Source organism: Strongylocentrotus purpuratus, unplaced genomic scaffold, assembly GCF_000002235.5.
Source record: "Strongylocentrotus purpuratus isolate Spur 01 unplaced genomic scaffold, Spur_5.0 spur5_scaffold_4, whole genome shotgun sequence".
Lineage (NCBI taxonomy): Eukaryota > Metazoa > Echinodermata > Echinoidea > Camarodonta > Strongylocentrotidae > Strongylocentrotus > Strongylocentrotus purpuratus.
Genome location: NW_022145610.1, coordinates 11,921,025 through 11,940,413, shown reverse-complemented (window position 1 = coordinate 11,940,413; position 19,389 = coordinate 11,921,025). Strand labels below are relative to the sequence as shown.

At 36.8% G+C, this 19,389-nt stretch overlaps 1 protein-coding gene across 3 annotated transcripts in view; it reads left to right on the top strand.

Annotated features, from left to right (window-relative positions):
- Window positions 1–415: 415 nt before the first annotated feature.
- The window catches only part of LOC755030 (protein crumbs homolog 1), a 52,494-nt gene continuing 33,520 nt past the window's right edge, over window positions 416–19,389 (top strand). For all 3 annotated transcript variants that reach the window (XM_030998096.1, XM_030998097.1, XM_030998094.1), the window contains exon 1: window positions 416–659. In XM_030998096.1, coding sequence (XP_030853956.1) covers window positions 605–659 — 55 coding nt within the window. In that variant the 5' untranslated portion in view covers window positions 416–604. The remainder of the gene's footprint in view (window positions 660–19,389) is intronic.

The window sequence follows — 19,389 nt, the reverse complement described above, 5'->3', positions numbered from 1 at the left end:
GTTGAACTTTTTTAGACCACTCCCCAGGACGTCGATCGATTACATGTATGTGCCCCCCTCCCCCCCCCCCCCCCAACATCAAACTCTGGCTACGACAAGAAGGGGGAGGGGAAGGGGGGGGGGTGATGGGCGTGACCCGTCTTCTAACTTTGTGGAATTTAGCAAGTCTAATCACGTGTCGTACTTTGCCGATATGTAGACTAATATTTTTTAAATCTGGCAATATTTTATATGAAATAATAAGGAAAAAGTCAACCTTAATATTGAATAAATTAAAAATGATATTTTGTGTCAAATATTCACTTTTAAAATTAAATAATTAAATCAATTGAGATTGAGAATATATTAATCTGTAAAACGGCTACTTCGATATCTGATCGCGAAAACTAAATTTTGTGGTTACATGCATGATGACCGATGATCACAGCATCATCGTAACGGTATGTGGAACCGAAACCGGACATTTGATGAAATGTGGACATTTTAATAATGGATAATCTCTACTGGCTACCCATTTTTCTTCATTAACCAATTTTATTTAGTGGAATTTCGATTGTTGTGGACTTTAACAAAAGAGACATTTGCAAGTAGACGAAATAACAATATGAATTTCGAATCCATCTCGCGGCGTTTGCCGTTATTGGCCTCCGTATTATTGGGTAAGTTGCTCCAGCTGCGCCGCCACAAACTCCCCGATGAGCAAGGCCAAGGCGCCGTCGCTACTTCGTAGTTTTTGGGCTATGCGACCAGCGCGGCGCCAGGTTCTTCTCCTTCTTCTTCTTCTGTTGAAGTAGACCCTACAGGCCACCATGTTGTTTGTGTTTCTTCGTATTTTTTGTGCAGATATATATGTACAGTGATGTGGAAGACTATTTTTAAAACTAGTTGGACCTACATACATGTAGTCAATACATACATGTTGTAGCATAGCTTCTTTTTCAAACAAGTTGTTGTCATATTGATCAAGTTGATACAGTCGTCCAAACCTGGAGCGCAATTTTTTAAGGAACATTAAATTATTACATCCATGACTCCTGTAGTCTGTACAATTTTACAAAATATAATAATGAGTAGACTAGGCCTAGAAAATTCAAAAACTACTAAAATTGTAAGAAAACTAACTTCATTTGATTTTGAGTGTAAAAATTAAATTATACTTTTATAGCTAGTGAGCTGAGTTAAACAGATGATTTATCCAAATGATAAATCCGTCAATTGTTAAATATCACCAATGGCAAGGCAAGTACTAGACCTACTACTAGATTATTTCTAGATCTATCTTAATTATTAGGGTCTATTAGATCTAGACTAGTACACTTTTCAGTAGGCCCTAGATCTAGGTCTAGATCCAAGTTCATTTCACATCTATTTTGATGTCTTCTCAATTTCAAGTCTTTGTCAATTTCAATTTGTTCATTACAAATGCATAGAGTCTAGACAGCAAAAATTTGCCAATTACATGTTAATGTTTAAATTGTATTTTTGTATGTAGCATAGCATTTAAGAGAAGTATAAAGAATGTAATTTTTCCCAAACAGCCCTGTTGTAGTACATGTACTAGTTGTAGATCTACATGTAGATCTACTGTACAGATGTACATGTAGATTTACAAAAATGTACCGGTATGTACTATGTAGGCCCTATCTGGATCTGAAAATAATAATGGCTCAACACTCCTCGTATAGTGAAAAAGGGCAGCCTGGGCCGGTGTGTGCATGACGTAACAATTGAAAATATGGTTTCACACGTTTATGTTTGGATTTTGAATGTTAAGTATGGATGGTGATAAAGAATTCCAGTCTGTAATAAACTTGTAAGTGATTTCGGAAGGAATGATAATTTGAAGAAATCTTTCAACTAATTTTAATGTAAGAGACTCATTTTGTGATCTTCTAGTTAAAAGAGAAACGTTACAAGCAATCCTTCTCCTTTTAAAAATTGTACTCCATGCAAGATCTTTCAAGTTTCAACTGCAGTGGAAGTCACACTACTTTGTCTGCCGTAGTCACTGTTGACAAATTTGGCAGCCCTTCTTTGCACTACTTCAAGTTCAACTTGAGATATGAGGTCATTGGTATGGGGGTCCAAGACTGATGAACAATGTACAGTAGTACCAATGACGGTCTTTCCCTTCTGTTGAAATGGTTCTGTATATTACAGATCTGCAAGCATCATTAAAGGTACTTTGTCCCTTTTGCAGCCAACCTCAAATTCTGAAGAACTTTGCAGAAAGCCAGAAGCTTTTAAAAATAGTTATTTTTACCACTCACTAATTTCTATCACAAAATAGTCTTTGTGGAATCGTAATTATGTTATGTACTGTATTTGCCTTAATTCCTTTTTTGCTCTGTTTTGGTCTTTTTGTTCTCCCCTATTTTAATTTTACTTCTGGTACACAACCATGTAACCTAGTAAGAAGTGTTTTAGAGCAGACTTACATGTACATGTACTGTGCATACATGTGTATGTACAAGGTAGTTACTGTAAAGTATGTGCACCGAGAGGTATAACATAATAATAATAACAATAAAACAGTGCTTATAAAGTGCTTGCCACCAAAGTCTCTATTAAAGCGCTATGCAAACAAAATACAATGACAAACAATTAAACCAGAAATTACAAATAAACCTACAAATTACTATACATGTGAAAAATACATCAATGTGAATGGAGTAAGTTATTAAATCATCAAAACAATTTTAAGAACACCTCAGAGTCATGGATATCAATGTTGATGTACTTGTTTAAAGAGATATTCACAGACATGAACTTGAAACTTTTTCAGGTCAGCCTGTCAAATGTTTTTATAGAGTTTGTGGTTTTATTTACGTTTCACCAGTAGTCTGGTACTATGTTTTTGTTGCTTTCTGTGGAAGGCCTCTTGCATGCTGCTTTTTGTTTTGTTGTACATCTACAGTACATGGAGTGGTATTTATGCACAGCTGACATACATGTAATAGATACCAATACTTGTGATTTTACCTTGAAAACTCCATGCAATTAAGCCCCTGGCTGCCATAAATAAATACCATTTCAAATTTTCAATTCAACTTAACTTCTTCCTTTTTTGAGTTACAGGGTACATGTACACCTGTATGTACCTGTATACATGTTTTGAGGTGACACATGAAACACACAGAAGTAGCCCCTGAAAGCAGAAAGGATGTCTAAACTCAAGCTGTGTTAATCATGCTCAGTCATTACCAGCTTGCCTATTATTATTTTCCCTTTACATGTACCTGTAACAGTGCCTATTATACTCTGCACATTCCAAAGACTATTCATGCAAGGCTACTATGGCTTTATTGAGTTTAGCAAAGGCCAAAAGGGGATTATGAACAAATAAATACATGTAACCAAATCAAAATTGATTCCTGTGGCCTTAGCTGTGGGTAGCTGTTCTTTATACATGTACAGTACAGTATGTCTTTCTTTTTGATAGCTGTTGTTTATACGGGCATTATTGATCAGTTCAAAGTTTTGACTACATGTACATTGTAAATAAACAAATTCAAGTCATCTCTGTATTGATTACATTACAGGTATACCTGTAGGCCTAGATACAATGTACATGTATCTTTAATACTCTTTTCACACTGGTTTTGCTTAACCCCGTACTTTGCTTAGCCCCGTACATGTACTATCCTTAACCCCGGACTATTTTTTTTGGCTTTTCACACTTGCTGTTTTTAGTCCTGTACTAGCGCCTATTCCGGAATAAGAAAATTCCCGCTGTTCTCACTGCATTTCGTTAACCCCGGATATCGTGAATGTTATTATTGGACATACTTCGCATCTGGCCAGCTGCGATACGCTCCATTGCGTAGTACCGGACTATTTTTTGTTTCTGTTCTCATTCATTTGCTTAGCACCGCAATTGCGGGGTTAGCAGGAGTTAGCACCACAATTGCGGAGTTAGCCCTGCTATTTTGCAGGGTTAGTTAACCCCGTACTATAGGTGGGGTTAGCCAACTTTAGCCCACTTTGGTAAAAACCAGTCTGAACAGAAAGTGGAATAGGCTTAACCCCGTACTATAGGTGGGGCTAAGACCCCCCCTTAACCCCACCTATAGTACGGGGTTAAGCAAAATATTGCCAGTGTGAAAACAGTATATGACTACCCGGTAGTGGGTAAATAAATACCAAAGTTAAACTTGTGAAGAGCTACATGTACATGTACTGATTGATGGTTTATGTGTTTGAAATTAAGAACAACTATTCTTTAATCAATCAGTCATAATTTGCAATAAAATTAAAGATTTGTTTGTATTCCAAAAACCTGTTGAGGAACAGTTTACTGTACTGAATGTGTATTCAGATTATTACAAAAGTTGCCCCCACCATCTATTTAGTTCACCCATTCTCTTTTCACTTCCTGAATGCTTCATAGACACCTTCATACAGTGAATACACTGTATATACGATGAGAACATTATACAGTGTAGAATAAATTACTGGAAAAAAAAAGGATTCAAATATTATTTGCAATACACTGCACATGCGTGTGCACTGGAGCTTGTGTGCTCTAGGACAAAAATAAAATTATATGCTCAACTTCTATCTCCCTTAAAGGTACTATGTCCCTTTTGCAGGCCAAAAAAATGAAAAGGTTAAATTAATAATAATAATGTAACTTATATCGCGCCAAATCCACTCTGTGGAGTGCTCAAGGCGCGTGTAAACAGGAAAAAAGATCAAGACTTGAAAAGAAATGTTTTGAGATGAGTTTTGAAAGAATCGGAGGATAAACATTTTTTGATGTCTTCAGGAAGGCCATTCCATAATTTAGGACTAGAGTATGCAAAAGATCTTTCCCCCCACGTTTTGGTAATTTTGGGGGTTACAAGAAAATTGGAAGTGGATGAGCGTAGAGGTCTTGCAGGAGTGTAGTTTTGGATTAGAGAGATAAGGTATTGAGGAGCAGAGCCGTGAACGCAATGAAAGGTGAGCAACAAAATTTTGAAAACAATGCGATCTTTTACTGGGAGCCAGTGTAGCGACTGCAAAACTGGGGAAATGTGGGTACGCTTGGTGGACAGAGAAACAATACGAGCTGCAGCGTTTTGAAGCTTCTGAAGCTTGGACACTAGATTCTGGGGTAGATTGATTAGGAGGGCATTGGCAAAATCAAGACGGGAGGAAATCAGAGCATGAACTAATTTTTCGGTGGCAGACTTGGACAAATATTTACGAATAAAACCGATATTACGCAAGTGGTACCTTACAGATCTACAAATATTAAGAACTTGGTTAGACATTGTCATATGTGAGTCAAACATAACACCGAGATTGCGACACGTTTGTGACAAGTGAATTATGTGGCCAGAAAATGAAATGCAATTAATATTAACTTTACTAAGCTGTACTTTGGAACCAAATATAAGGAATTCACATTTGTCTAAATTTAATTTCAAGGAATGTGCGAGCAACCAATCAAGAACATCAGCCATGCAAGATTCAAGGCGATGAACGGCTCGTTCTGCAGCGGCTTGATCTGAATTGAAGGAAATCATAAGTTGAATATCGTCTGCATAAATATGATAATCTATGCCATGTTGTAACAAAACTTGTCGCAATCCAATTAAATAAATTGAGAAAAGAGTGGGCCCGCCCACAGAACCTTGTGGTACTCCACAAGAGAGAGGCAAAGCAACTGATTTGCAACCATTAATACAAACGATCTGAGAGTGGTATGACAGATAAGACTCGAACCATTTGTATGCCTCACCCTTGACACCAAGTGAACTAAGTGTGTTCAAAAGGATAGTGTGATTAACGGTGTCGAAGGCGGAGGACAAGTCTAGCAGCAGGAGAGCAGTTGAGTTACCCCTATCCATCCCTTGCAGGATATAGTTGGACACATTCACAAGCAGTGTTTCCACACTATGATGGGTTCTGTAACCAGACTGGAAAGGGTCGAACAAATCATTGTCCAGAAAATAATCCGAAAGACGAGAAAACACAACCCTTTCAAGAATTTTGAACAAAAACGGTAGGTTTGAAACTGGTCGATAATTTTGGAGGGAATTTCGGTCCAGAGAAGGTTTCTTCAACAACGGAGTAACATGAGCTATTTTCAATGTGGAAGGAACATGTGCCTGCTCTAAACTCAAGTTAATCAAGTAAGAAAGGATGGGAGCGAATGTGGAGGAACAGTCCATTAATAATTTAGTGGGAACAGGGTCTAACTGACATGATTTGGGGGGTAGTTTACGTAAGAGTGACATAATCTCATTGGGGGTAGTAGGTTGTATTACTTCAAAGGAAGAGGAAGTAAGGGGATGGTGTGGTGTTTTGTCAGGTGATAAACTGTCGCAGATGGTCTTGACTTTCGTCTGGAAGAAGTGGATGAATGTAGAGGCCATTTGCTGGCTATCCGTGTGGGCTGGAAGTGGTGGTAACTGTCGACGATTCAGAAGTCGGTTTGCTACTGAGAAGAGCTTTCTTGAATCATTCCGACAGTCTTCAATAAGATCTACAAAGTATGAGCGCTTCGCCTTTTTCACAAGTGAATTTACGAGGTCACGCTGGGCACAGTACAGTTCTTTGTCAGTCTGAAGTCGGCCATTGGCCCTCCATTTCCTCTCCAGTTGTCTACGTAACCTCTTCTGAGTACGAATGTCATTGGTATACCACGGACAGTCTGCATGATTCCTCACTTTCCGTGATCTCTGAGGGGCATGAGCATCTAGAACCCTCCCGAGTTCTAACTTGTATTGATGAACAGCTTCTTCAACACTACATGTAGCAGGAGCAGTGATGTTGCAGTCAGTAATGCTGTTCGCGAAGGTCTCTCTGTCAATATCTCTGATGTTGCGACTGACATATGTAGAGTGGGTCCGACTAGGCTTAGCGAAGTTTAGCTTCCATAAGATCGCAGAATGGTCGGAGATGCCAGGTATGACCTGAGGTTTCGAACACAGGATTTGATCATCAGCGTTCCGCACCATGACAACGTCCAGGATGTGACCCTTGTCATGGGTAGGAGATTTGACTAGCTGGGAGATGCCGTGACTAGTGAGAAGATCATTAAACTTTTGTGTGTTCGGTGCAGAGTTATTGTCGAAGTGAATGTTCAAGTCGCCGGTGATGACAAAAGGTGGAGTTCTGTACATTCTACCATCAAGAAAGTCAGAGAATTCTTCCAGAAATTTGGAGAAGCTATGTCCACCAGGCGGCCTGTAGATTACCGAGATGTCCATACGGCTTGAGTCACTGGAGATAGTTGCAGACATACATTCAAAACTGTTGTAGTTTTCTGATGACATAATAACCTGGAGGCTGATTCCAATGGCATTTGAAAGATAATGCTAATTTAGAACTCCCCTTAAAAAAAGGGGCTTGAAAATGTCATAAAGTGGGAAAATAACGACTATTAGTTGTCAAATCGACTTAGGGGTTATAGAGCCAATAAGTAATAGTCTTGATTTTCAGACCATTGTACCACATGGTCATACGTTTTATGCTGCGCAAAGATTCAATCTGTTTAATTTTGGCCATTACAAGAAGTGGATTATGGATGTAGACAAATCCTTTACAGCTCATATTATGTATGTTATTACCAAAGAAGAAAAAAGCCAGTCAGTCACTCAATAGTGTCTGACAGTGAAGTCTAGCAAGTAAACGGGTTTCCTTGCATAATTTGAATATTAGGACAGCACTAACGTTTAAATTTTGCAGATAGGACATACATGACATATTCATAATTCCTGCAAAGTTCTACAGAATTTGAGGTTGTCTGCACAAGGGACATAGTATCTTTAATTCTTTCCATTTCCACAAATCAGACTAATACGCTACCAGTGACATTTACATATATTTAATATCAAGGAATTGATTTTTTTTTAAAGAATTGATTTTTAAAAGCCAGTAGCCGCTCCTTCGATTTTGGAAAAAATCACAGTATCGGCTACATGTACATGTATACCAGTAAATGTCAAGGATGGCCTAATTAAGATTCTTCCCTGCCTCTGGTCTAATTAAAATGTACATGTGCAATGTGGGACCTGGTACAGTATAAACTGCATTTCCATCATAGCATTGCTGGTACCGGTACATGAACAATGTACAGTATACTGGTCATATTGTGTTTCAATCATTAATCATGACTGCAAACTCATGGCTGACACCTGAATCTCCTGATTACACTGAAAGAAAATTAGTACAAATTAAATCATCATTCATTTGGTTTATTTTGCTTACTAGTCATATTTTAATTGTAATTTGTATGATTAGATTCAGTTTGTATTACTCATATTTGTGATATGGAGAATTGAGATCGTGATCAAAGTTCACCGATAAGCAGGTGCTTATCTTTTTGCGTCATATATTAATTTTTTTGTCTTGACTCTACATTATACTTGTAGGTCTATGTTACAATCACAACAAAGTCCCACAGATACATTGCCTAGCCTCTATGACTATCACTATTAAACATAATCGTGTTTTCACGTTTTGATAATTTCGTAGAACACAACTAAAATGACCCAACATTTTGTTGAATCACCATTGTAAAACACAAATATGTTCAGAGGTCATGTTGTGTTTTGATCATAAATAATGACTACAAACTCTTGGCTTTAAATGGTTCCTGATCATACCGGAAGAAAATGAGTGCTACAATGATCATCATTATTTTTGTTTACTTTTGTTTACTATTCATATTTTAGATTGTAGGATTACATTCAGTTTGTATTACTCATAAACATGGTGATATGGTGAGTTGAGATCTTGATCAAAGTTCACTGATAAGCAGGTGTTGATCTTTTTACGTCATAGGCTATAATAGCATTGTCTTTTCCTGTATGTCTTGACTTTACAACATACATCATACAGTAGGTCTACAAGTATGTACATTTACATGTAAAGCATGATGCAGCCTTTTCACACACAGCTAAAATTCTAGAGATGATAGTATAAACGTGTTTAACTCAACAGTTTTAAACATGTTTATATAAAAATTTCCCAGTGTGAACATCGTTTATACGATGTTGGGAAAGATACGGAGTCGCGATTCATACGCCCCTAAAAGCAGGCTGCAGATACGAAGTTCGTATCTAGAGAGCTTGACATCTTGTGTGTGAAAGGTTATTCGTGTTTAAACGTGTTTAAACTGGATGGAGAGTGCGCTTTGTTTGATATGACATGACCTTCAATGCGCAATGGCACTACTGCGCATTTTAAGAGCAGTAGTTAATCACGAAACGATTAACGATCGCACCGAAATATCTGTGTGTGAATGATGTCGTATGTACAGATGATTAGTTTAAAGCCCTTAAAACTAATCATGTTTATAGAATTTTAGCTGTGTGTGAAAAGGCTGATGGAGGGATACAGATACATTGTACATGTAGTTTTTGCCTGCAGTGTATAGGTACATTTTCAATTCAATTTCTTGTGGGCCTACATAAAGTTTTTATTCATTCTGCATACAATTGTTAACATAGAAATTAGAAAGACTTGTATAAAGGTGTACTGTACGTACATGTATACAGCTAGAACTACATGTACATTGTACATGTAGTGTATAATAGCCTACACCCACAAACAAATCATATTTAATGCTTTACTTTAAGAGGTCACACAAATGAATAACTTGCAAATTGGCCTTTTTTTTATTTTTTATTATCAACAACTTACCCGTGTACATGTGTATGCCTATAACATATTTTTGCCAAAACATGAGTACCAGGTAGCCCAAATTTAGGTATAGGTCACTTTTGGGTCAATATTCCACTCCCCCTGTCAAATGGCTGTCAAAAAATAGAGGGGGAAATGGATGGAATTCCATAACCATTGACTGGAATAGGAATTTAATAGAAAGGTCAGTCAGGGTTAAGTTGCGGAACCTTGATTCAATTTAAGCTTTATGAGTCTGCTGCTTTTCTTTCTTTCTTTCTTTTGGATTGTAGGGGGAGAAAGAGAAAGAGAGAGAGAGAGAGAACAAGAGAGGGAGATTTATGTACTTGTTTGGAGAGAAAAAAATGTAGCCACGCACATTGTACCTTTTAAGCAATATTTACACGTACAATGTATATGTACAATGTACATGTACTTGATGATCCATTGCATTTAAGGCAAGTTCTAAAAAAAGGAAATCATAATGTAGAATTATGTACTGTACATGTAAAGATTGAAATGTTTGTTTTCTTAGAACTTCATGGAGTACAATGTACATGTATGATGAATAAACAGATATTCTTCTCGGACAAAAGAGACTTGATGAACCCTGGAAGAGATAGAATGAAGCATGTCCGTTGCCAAAGCAACATTGTTATTTTAAGACTTCATGAATTTTTGGAGTTTTCTTTTTATAGAGAACCCCCCTGAATGGTGGCAGTCATTTCCCAGGTTTCCCAAGAGGAGTCCATATTGCTTTTAATCTTTAATACAACTTAATATTTTGTTGTGAGTATTGCTTCATATGCCCCTGAAAAAAGGGCTCTTCAAATGCTCCCACATTTGAAAATGAAATATGATTTTTACCACCTAAAGGTTGTGGACCACACTTTTTTGCCACATGTTTGATCCCATCCATTATCCACATTTTTATGTACATTACATCTTACTTTTAAGAAGACTGGGTCAATTTTTCATATAATTTTGATGACTCCAAAACCTAACAGTATACACTAGTTTTTTCCACATTGTAAACACATGACTAGAACTTGACTTTATCCCAAAGTCTTTAGAAATCAATTGTTCATAAAAACAGAGAGGATAATAGAGCCATTTAACTGTAGATCTCACTCTGCTGCTAAAATACTTCAAACTTGTTTCTAAAGAAGCCATCAAGTTAATCCTATTTGTCAAGTTTAATAACTTCCTGGACAATTTCCAAACGCTTCTGTTGTGCCGATTAATAACTTCCTCTACATGTACATTACATGGTAATACAATCCGGGGTTTCCCCTCTCTCTCTCTCTTTCTGTCCAACTTAAATGTCCTTACAAGAACATTGTATAGAGGTGTCTGATGTAATGTTCTGCATTTTGCTATTAATAGAAAATCCATGTTACTATGGTAACGGTGAACTGTATAAATACCAGTCAGTACCAGGTGCACAACATGTACATGTAAAATTGGTCTGTACATTATAATACGGACCTACAAGTGTTTATTTAGGATCATGAGCGGGCTTTACAGTCTCTTGCTCTCTCTCTCTCTCTCTCTCTCTATCTCTCAAACTTCCATGTCTTCATAAGTTGAATATATTGTTTTTGAGGTGTCTGATGTAATGTTTTGCCTTTTGTTATTAATAGAAAATCCATGTTTCTATGGTAACAGTGTACTGTATAAATACCAATCAGTACCAGGTGCACGTCATGTACAATTGGCCTTTACATTCAATATTGATTCAGGATCAAGAGTAGACTAGAATGGTTGTTTGTAATGTACATTTTAATGAGCTTCTTTGTTTGAACAGTTGGAATGTCTCCATGGATCTACTGTTCATGTACATGTACATTGTCATAGTACATGATTGTAGGCAAGGACTAATTTAAGTCTGGACCCTCAACATTTTGAAGTTATAACATACGCTATGAATATGACTGACAAAGAAAGCGGACAAAATATACAGTTCCTCAGGTAGACAAAGGAACATCCCTTCACTGCTATTATGTACAAATGTGTAGAACAGGTGTCACATGCATATTCACCTTTTTACGTACATGTAATAGCAGTGAAGGGATGTTCCTTTGTCTAACTGAGGAACTGTATATTTTGTCCGCTTTCTTTGTCAGTCATGTTCATAGTGATACAACTCATGTACATACAAGCTGCAAAAAGTTAAATCCAGAATCCCTTCCAAAAAAATTTGTGAGGAGCCCTGATTTATGCCTAGCAAACTGAAATTGAAATTGATTGAATACAAAGAGTTAAACAAAATAAAAATGCCATTGCTCATTAAAAATCTTTCATAATTATTTTTGTAGTAACAGTGTTGACCAATTTTTCAAAAATGTATGACAATGGTTAATACATTTTACAAAACAATAATAATGTCCTTCTTTTATCAAAAGCAATCTTCATAAAAGTTAGATTTTCATTTGTACATGTAGTAGTTGATGTGGGAAAGATTACTATGTACATGTACATGTACTTGTCATTCAAATTTTGTGAATAAAGTGTATCTGTTTTTGGGCACATAAATGTGTAATTTTGAATATACTGTATACCTGGACATTCTGCTTTGATAAATTACAAAAATGATAATTCATTTCTAACTACATGTACATGTTCCAAGATTTTTGTAAAGTAGACTTTCTGTCTCATTTTCTAATACTGTGAATTCATAAAAGCTGAGTCACTACATTAAAGTGTCTATAAGCCTCAGTGATCAGAATTTTATCAGTGCAGGAATCAGCTCTCAGACAGGTATTACCGCAATACTCTTAGTTCTGTGTATATTTGCAGATGACCTCGATATCATATTATACATTCCAGAATCCATACTCATTACAAAAACTTGGTGTGGGTTTCTCCACAAAATATAAATGGTAATCTATTCTATACACTACTGTTCATGTACATCGTTAAAGCAATAACTGCTTTTTAGATGTGCATTTAATAGGTAATTTAACTGACTTTGGGCGATTGTGCGCAAGGTGTCCTAAACAAGATACCTGTACATGTTTTTTCCCTCCATATTTCATCAAAAAATGAACAGTATTTTGATATTACAATTACATGTACTTTTAAGTATACATGTACATGTATATTGTACATACTGTAAATGTATGTTAGTACCAAAAATACCGGTAATCATCAATCAATTGTAATGTCAATTTTTTTTATTAAAAAAAAATGAGATAAAATAAAGAAATTTCATGGAATTGCCGAATTATGTTTAAAAGCAAATTATCTGTTTTACAGTAATATATCTTCTGGGTTTGTTGTACATTACAGGTAAACTGTACAGTGTATGTGTCATTGTACTTTAATGTTTTGGGAAGTGATACTGTTGACTCTGTTGAGTGTAGACTATTACATGTAAATAAAAAAAGTATAAATATTTAGATGATATTGAGCGCGTTTATCTAGGCTTGCCACTAGATATGTACATATCGTACCCCACTATCGAACCCCACTATCATACCCCACTATACGATCGTGATTTGCGGGATGTCGCGTTTATCTACCCTTCACGATTCAAAATAAAGGCCTTGTGTCTGCCCAGCTGTTTTGACCCGGGAAGCAGACAGTTTCTCGGAGGTCAAATTCACACACATGCTTGTACACAACACCTGTGTGGTCCTATTTGTATGTGACGTTCAAAACAGCTTTGCGTTTATCGACCTCTCAGAAACGTGATTCTGGCTGTATGTCACATACAAAACGCACCTTTTTGCGTCTTTTGATATGCCCATATCTAAAGACGTTTGAAAAAGGCTTTGCGTTTATCTACTTCTAAATTTGCCTCAAAGACGTTTGAGAAACCTGATTCTAGCCAAAAATTTCCTAGATAAACGCAACCATTGTCTGTCAAGAACGAGAAGGGCATTTCTGCGCTAAATGATAAAACACCCCACTGGATGTTAAAGGAGGAGATGATTATCTAGATCATCTACTTATTCTGCTATAGACTATACTAATAGATCATGCATGATGATACCTGTTTGAGTAACAGATTCCTGTTAGGATAAAATTCTGATCATCACGCCTCAGACAACATATTGGTCCAGTGAGTCAGCCAAACGGAGACAATATTACAGTGTACTTTGGTTTTAGTCCCATTTTCAACTTCTCAAAGGGCAATCCAACCTTTGTAATACAAGTTCATGAATGTTTAAAAAGTAAAAGAAACAGAATGGCAAAATTTTGAAATAATGTAGATCGGAACAGTGATGAGAGAGTTATGAATGATTTGAGATCACTAAATCAAATCTCAAATACGCAATTTGGACAAAACCGACAATGAATCGTGACATGATGTGTCTGGCACAAAAATATCATTAATTTCTGTCTTTGGGTACTACTCAAAATATATATTTAGCATATTTAAAATACATGTACAGTACATGTACATGTACGTGTAGGTCCTCTTTAAGAAAAGACTCTCCTGAGTCATACATTTTGAAAAATTGACATTTTAAAACGGTCATTTAGTGTGTTGAAACTTGAAATAAATAGGAAGTAAAGTTAAAAAAATGTTCATATTGACAATGACATTTATACCGATTTGCTGATTCAGCCAAACTTTTTGGTCAATTTTGTTCAAACTTTCCCCAGTTTGCTTCTCTGTTTTGGGGGGCTTTTTTTCCAGAGTAGTTGTCTATCAAGGTAAGTTTGGATTTTTTCTTTTAAGCGCATCAAAACATAAAATATGAAATCATTTCCTGGTCTGTTGAAACCTGGGTCAATATTTGCAAATTATTCAGTGATATTTTGTTTGCTTATGCATGACACAATGAAATGATTGTTAGTACAGAGGTACATGTATGCATACTGTGCCAAGTTCCTGACTTGGACCAAGCTTTTATTTGCTTTCATTGATGATGAAAGAAGTTGACTGAACTTTAGTCATTTGGGTGTCGATCTGTTTTTCAATATTGCTATTTAAATGGATAAGGACATATTTGTTGGGCGATTTTTATTGATTTTCTTCTTGTTTGGACTAATTTTTCAATGCCATTGCATTTAATGTATTGGTGAAAGAATGAAGCAGGATATGTATAAAGTGTATGTGTCATAAAGTTGGAATGTATTTTCTTTTACCTCTTTTCATGAAATGATTATGACGTTATAATATACAGTACATGTATTTTTGAGAGATAAAGTTACATGTATAATCTTCAGAACTTATTGGATCAATCTAAAGATTTGTAGAGATGGAACTAGAACTGACCTTTCCCAACTTACATTTACATACTGTACATGTACACATACATTTGCAATGGTCCTTTATACAACATTCTTATCCCATGTGTATGCCCCCTTTTGTAATACAATGATCTACATGTATTTATGTTTCTTTGTACATGTACATATTTTGTTAATGTTTACTTTAGTGTACAAATGAGCTGTAACTTATATTGTTCCTGTTTTCACGAAGTGACGGTAGTGAGGAAAATCCGCACGCAAATTGTATGAGATTATCATTCACTACCGTCACTTCGTGAAAATTGGGACGATATGTAGCTTCTTCAAATTACCAGAATTCATCATACAAAATTCTTTTATAATCATTTATTTTTCCCTATTCTGAATATCGTATAAAGAAATGTAAAATAACGAAACGTTGTATGTAGACTTGTTTGATAAAGATTAAAAATCAGGGTTCCATTCTAGTCTGAAGTTTGTATCATAAGAAAAGTGTATGACCCCGTTCTCACTCACTTTGAAAGTGGTCTTAGTTAGACCGCTCCAGAGGAACGGGTCTTGAGGAACGTTTTGCGAGCGTACACACTCCGAGCAGGTTTTAATGGCTCAAACCGCTCCACAAGTCAAAGTGGTCTTGTTGCTATGGCAGCTCAGGTCAGCAGATCAATTTTTTCGCGCGCGAAATACAAACCGTATGTACCGTACTACATGTTTCGCACCGAAGGTCACTAGCTCACTTCCGTTCAAAGTACGCTTTCCGTTCACATTGCATGTTAGAGCGCTCCAAAACGCTCTTAATAAGACCCGCTCCTCAAGACCACCTCGGAAGGTGGTCTTCTGGAGCGGTCCAGAAGTCCACTTCCTGGACCACTTTGACCATTCTCACTCACCTAAGAACCGCTACTGAGGAACGGGTCTTAGTTAGAGCGCTCCAGAGCGCTCCAACGAAGTGAGTGAGAACGGGGTCTATGACTGGGAGGGGCTTTCTGTAAGCATGCACAGTTGATTGGACAGCTGTCACTGTCCGTGGACCTCTTCAAATTTAATTTCTTTGAAGATGTTTCTACCAACGTTTTTTCTATTATGAATGCTCCTTTTGCTACTCTATGATTATTTTTATTATTATACTACTTTTCCTTTATAAAGAAGTCTGAACGATCCTTTTTATCTCCAGAGTTGATTGCATGGGTTCACGAACTTCAGGGGACGGTTCAGGCATGCATTTTTTCCTTGTCAGGAAAATTATCACGTTTCTCAAGATATGTAGCCTAGAGGGTTTATGGCAGATTAGGGAAGGGTCAGCACTTTGACCTTAAATGACCTCACATGCTGCAATCACTGGCATGTTCTCTATCTGAGTGAGTGAGTGTATTTGAACTCCAATCTTTCTTTCTAGAAGTAATATTTGAAGCTCATATTTGGAATATACATGTAGTTTAGCGACATGGAACCTCTTACATCAAGAGCAAAACATGATTTGGCTGATTGGTATACCTTTAAATAAGGAAACCTTACCCCAAGAATTAACTTTACTTATTCTGAGAGATTTATTATACACTGTATTCTTGACCATTAACCTGCAAGATTCCCCACCAAAGCACAAATAAGTTGGTGCTCTTCTGGGGTGAGGTTTCCCATAAATTGAAATAGATTTGTCAACTGCTATATTTTAGTATTTTAAAACGAATTACTAACAATTGTTCCCCTGTTACAGCATTTTCACCAAATAATAATCTTCTCAGCTATGATTTTTCCTTATTGGAAAGTAAAGGTTTTGTTTAATTGATTTTAAAAGTCTTCATTGACTAGTATCTCATTTGCATTTTTGTAAGGAATATTGTACATCAAAGGGCAGGAATACATTTTTCAGAATACCTACACTGATTCTTTGAGGTGAAGTTTCTGAAGGGTTAAAGAGAAAGTTGAGTTCTGGGAAGAGGTGAAAATAATTTGTGAGCGTTATCATTTTTATTATGCAAGTGTGGAAGAACATCAGATAAGACATGTTCCCTGAAAAGCATGGCTCTTCAAATGCCTTTATATTCTAAATATGTCATGTAACTCGTAAAACTCGGGGGGTAGATTTTTTACGACACGTGTTCGTGTAGTCCCATATACATCTTTATGTGTACAGTGTTTGTAACTTTACCAAGACTTGGCCAAATTTCTTATCATTTCGATGATTCCAGAACCTTGCAGTACACACAAATACTTAAATGCTAGATGATCAACCTTTTCTGGTCGATTCCACACCGTTTCTTTCACAATGCAATCGCATGACCAGAACTCAACTTCATCTTTAATAGGGACTTTTCGATTTGCACGTTCATAAGTGGACTGCGACGTATGCGGTCATTTTTAAGCAGGGTTGACGAGGCACGCTGACTGCTGTTCGTTACCTTTTCGATTTTACACAACTACGACGCTCGCTTAGTGAGCGCAAAATTCGATCAAATAGCTAAAGATCCAACACCAAATTCGGTGCATGGGACTGTTTTAACAAATTATGCTGCAACAGATTAACGATGCATAAATAAAATGTGTTCATTTTATGAATTATTCTGCTTTTTGAGCGCGAAATTCGATAGAAAGGCTAAAGATTCAACACACCAAATTCGGTGCATGGGACTGATCTTGAAAAATAAGCTGCAACAGATTGGCGATGCATTAATAAAATGTGTTCATTTCATGAATTACTCTGCAACAATTTTGATTTAAGGGAAATTACAGACACAGAAATGTGTTAAGTAAAGAGAATTCACGCTTCCACCACTCTCCGGTTCCAGAATAAGGTCAATTGTGTCCATTTTGTGACTTCAATGTGATGTTTCGTGCCTACAAAAGATTGCTTACGAACACGTACCGTCACAGTTTGCGAACGACGGCAAAACAAGGGCAAACAAGTTCGAAAATTCTGCTACGAACGATGAGCTCGTCGATGCGCATGTGCACTGCTTCAAAAGTGACCGCATACGTTGCAGTCCACAAGTGAACGTGCAAATCGAAAAGTCCCTATTTCCCTAGTACTATAGACCCAACAACTGTAAATAATGACCCCAAAACTACCAGACATTTTCAATAATTTATTTCAGTAGGCCTGTCTTCACTATCTCGAGATTGCCAAAATATCCCGGTATTTGAACTATCCCGATGAAACTATCCACCTAATTTGCGTCTTTATTAGACCGAAGTAGCAAATTAGCTGGATAGTTGGTCAGGATAATGTCCCAAGATATCTCGCTCTAGTTTGCAAAATATCCCACTACAGTGTATTTCCCAACTAGCAGGATAGTTTGCGACCCTCTTCATTAGACCGAAGTACGGAGTCAAATATCCCGATCCCATCATGCACAACGATTTCCGATTTTCCGTGTTTACTAGTTGTACTAGCGCGCTGAGTGGTATAGATCGCATGTGCGCCGGAAATCGTTTTCCCAACTAGCGGAATATTTTGCATACTAGACCGAGATATCTTGGGATATTATCCCGACCAACTATCCAGCTAATTTGCTACTTTGGTCTTATGAAGACGCAAATTAGCTGGATAGTTTGCGATCGTGATAGCTCAAATAGCTGGATATTTGGCAATCTCGAGATAGTGAAGACAGGCCTAGTGTGTCACAATCTGAAAGGAATGTCTGGATGTTTGCAAGGCCTGTGATGAAAGACTTTGTGTCAAATGGAATGAAAAGCTTTTTGACGGTGGGCAGGGAGTTATAATAACTCTGCAGTATAGTTGTGTTGTGTAGTAGTTGTGAATTACAATAGAGCAATTGTTGACAAGTTTGGCACTCAAACTGGAGGTTGAAGCTGTACTGTGTACAGACACAGCCTCTTGAATTGAACAAATGCCTTTCAGCAGAGGTCTAGACCTATAAACACCACCAAAAAAAAAATAAAATAAATAAATACCGGTAAAAAAGATATAGATTAAATGTACATCTTTAGAATGTATGGTGTTTGTTGTATGTATATCTATAGAATGTCTGCAGCTATTAAAAGGTGTTTGCAGTTTCAGGTATCATAAGTTACATACACATGTACATGTAGATCAGATAAAAAAATGCTTAAATAGCAGAGACATGTCCCTACTTTAATACAGAATGCAGTTCAAGACTGCTTAAATTTCCCAACTCTTCCTTCAACTTTACGTCCAAATGTACCTGTGTATTCGATACGAATGTTTACTAGCATAGCCTCCTACAGGCAATGCTCAAATTCCATTTTGTTTCCTCCTTATAGTCGCACCCTCTTGTAAAATGACCCCATGATTGTCACTGCATGACTGGATGCAGGGTCGTTCTCGGGGTACAAGATCAAGATGGGTTGAATTTCACCCTTCTTGGCACATTTTTTTGGCCACTTGTCTTAAATCAGGTGTCAGGTTTTGGAGGATTTGCATGGCCAAGTTTCTCTGAAATGTCTGAAATTGTCTGATTTTAAAAAAAAGTTGAATCTTTGAACTTTTTAAAGGAATTGTATGATAATAATATTAAGTTACTCCCAAATTCTTCCCACATAATATACTTGGTGCAGAGGAAATCACCATGGGGTCTGCAAAGGTCT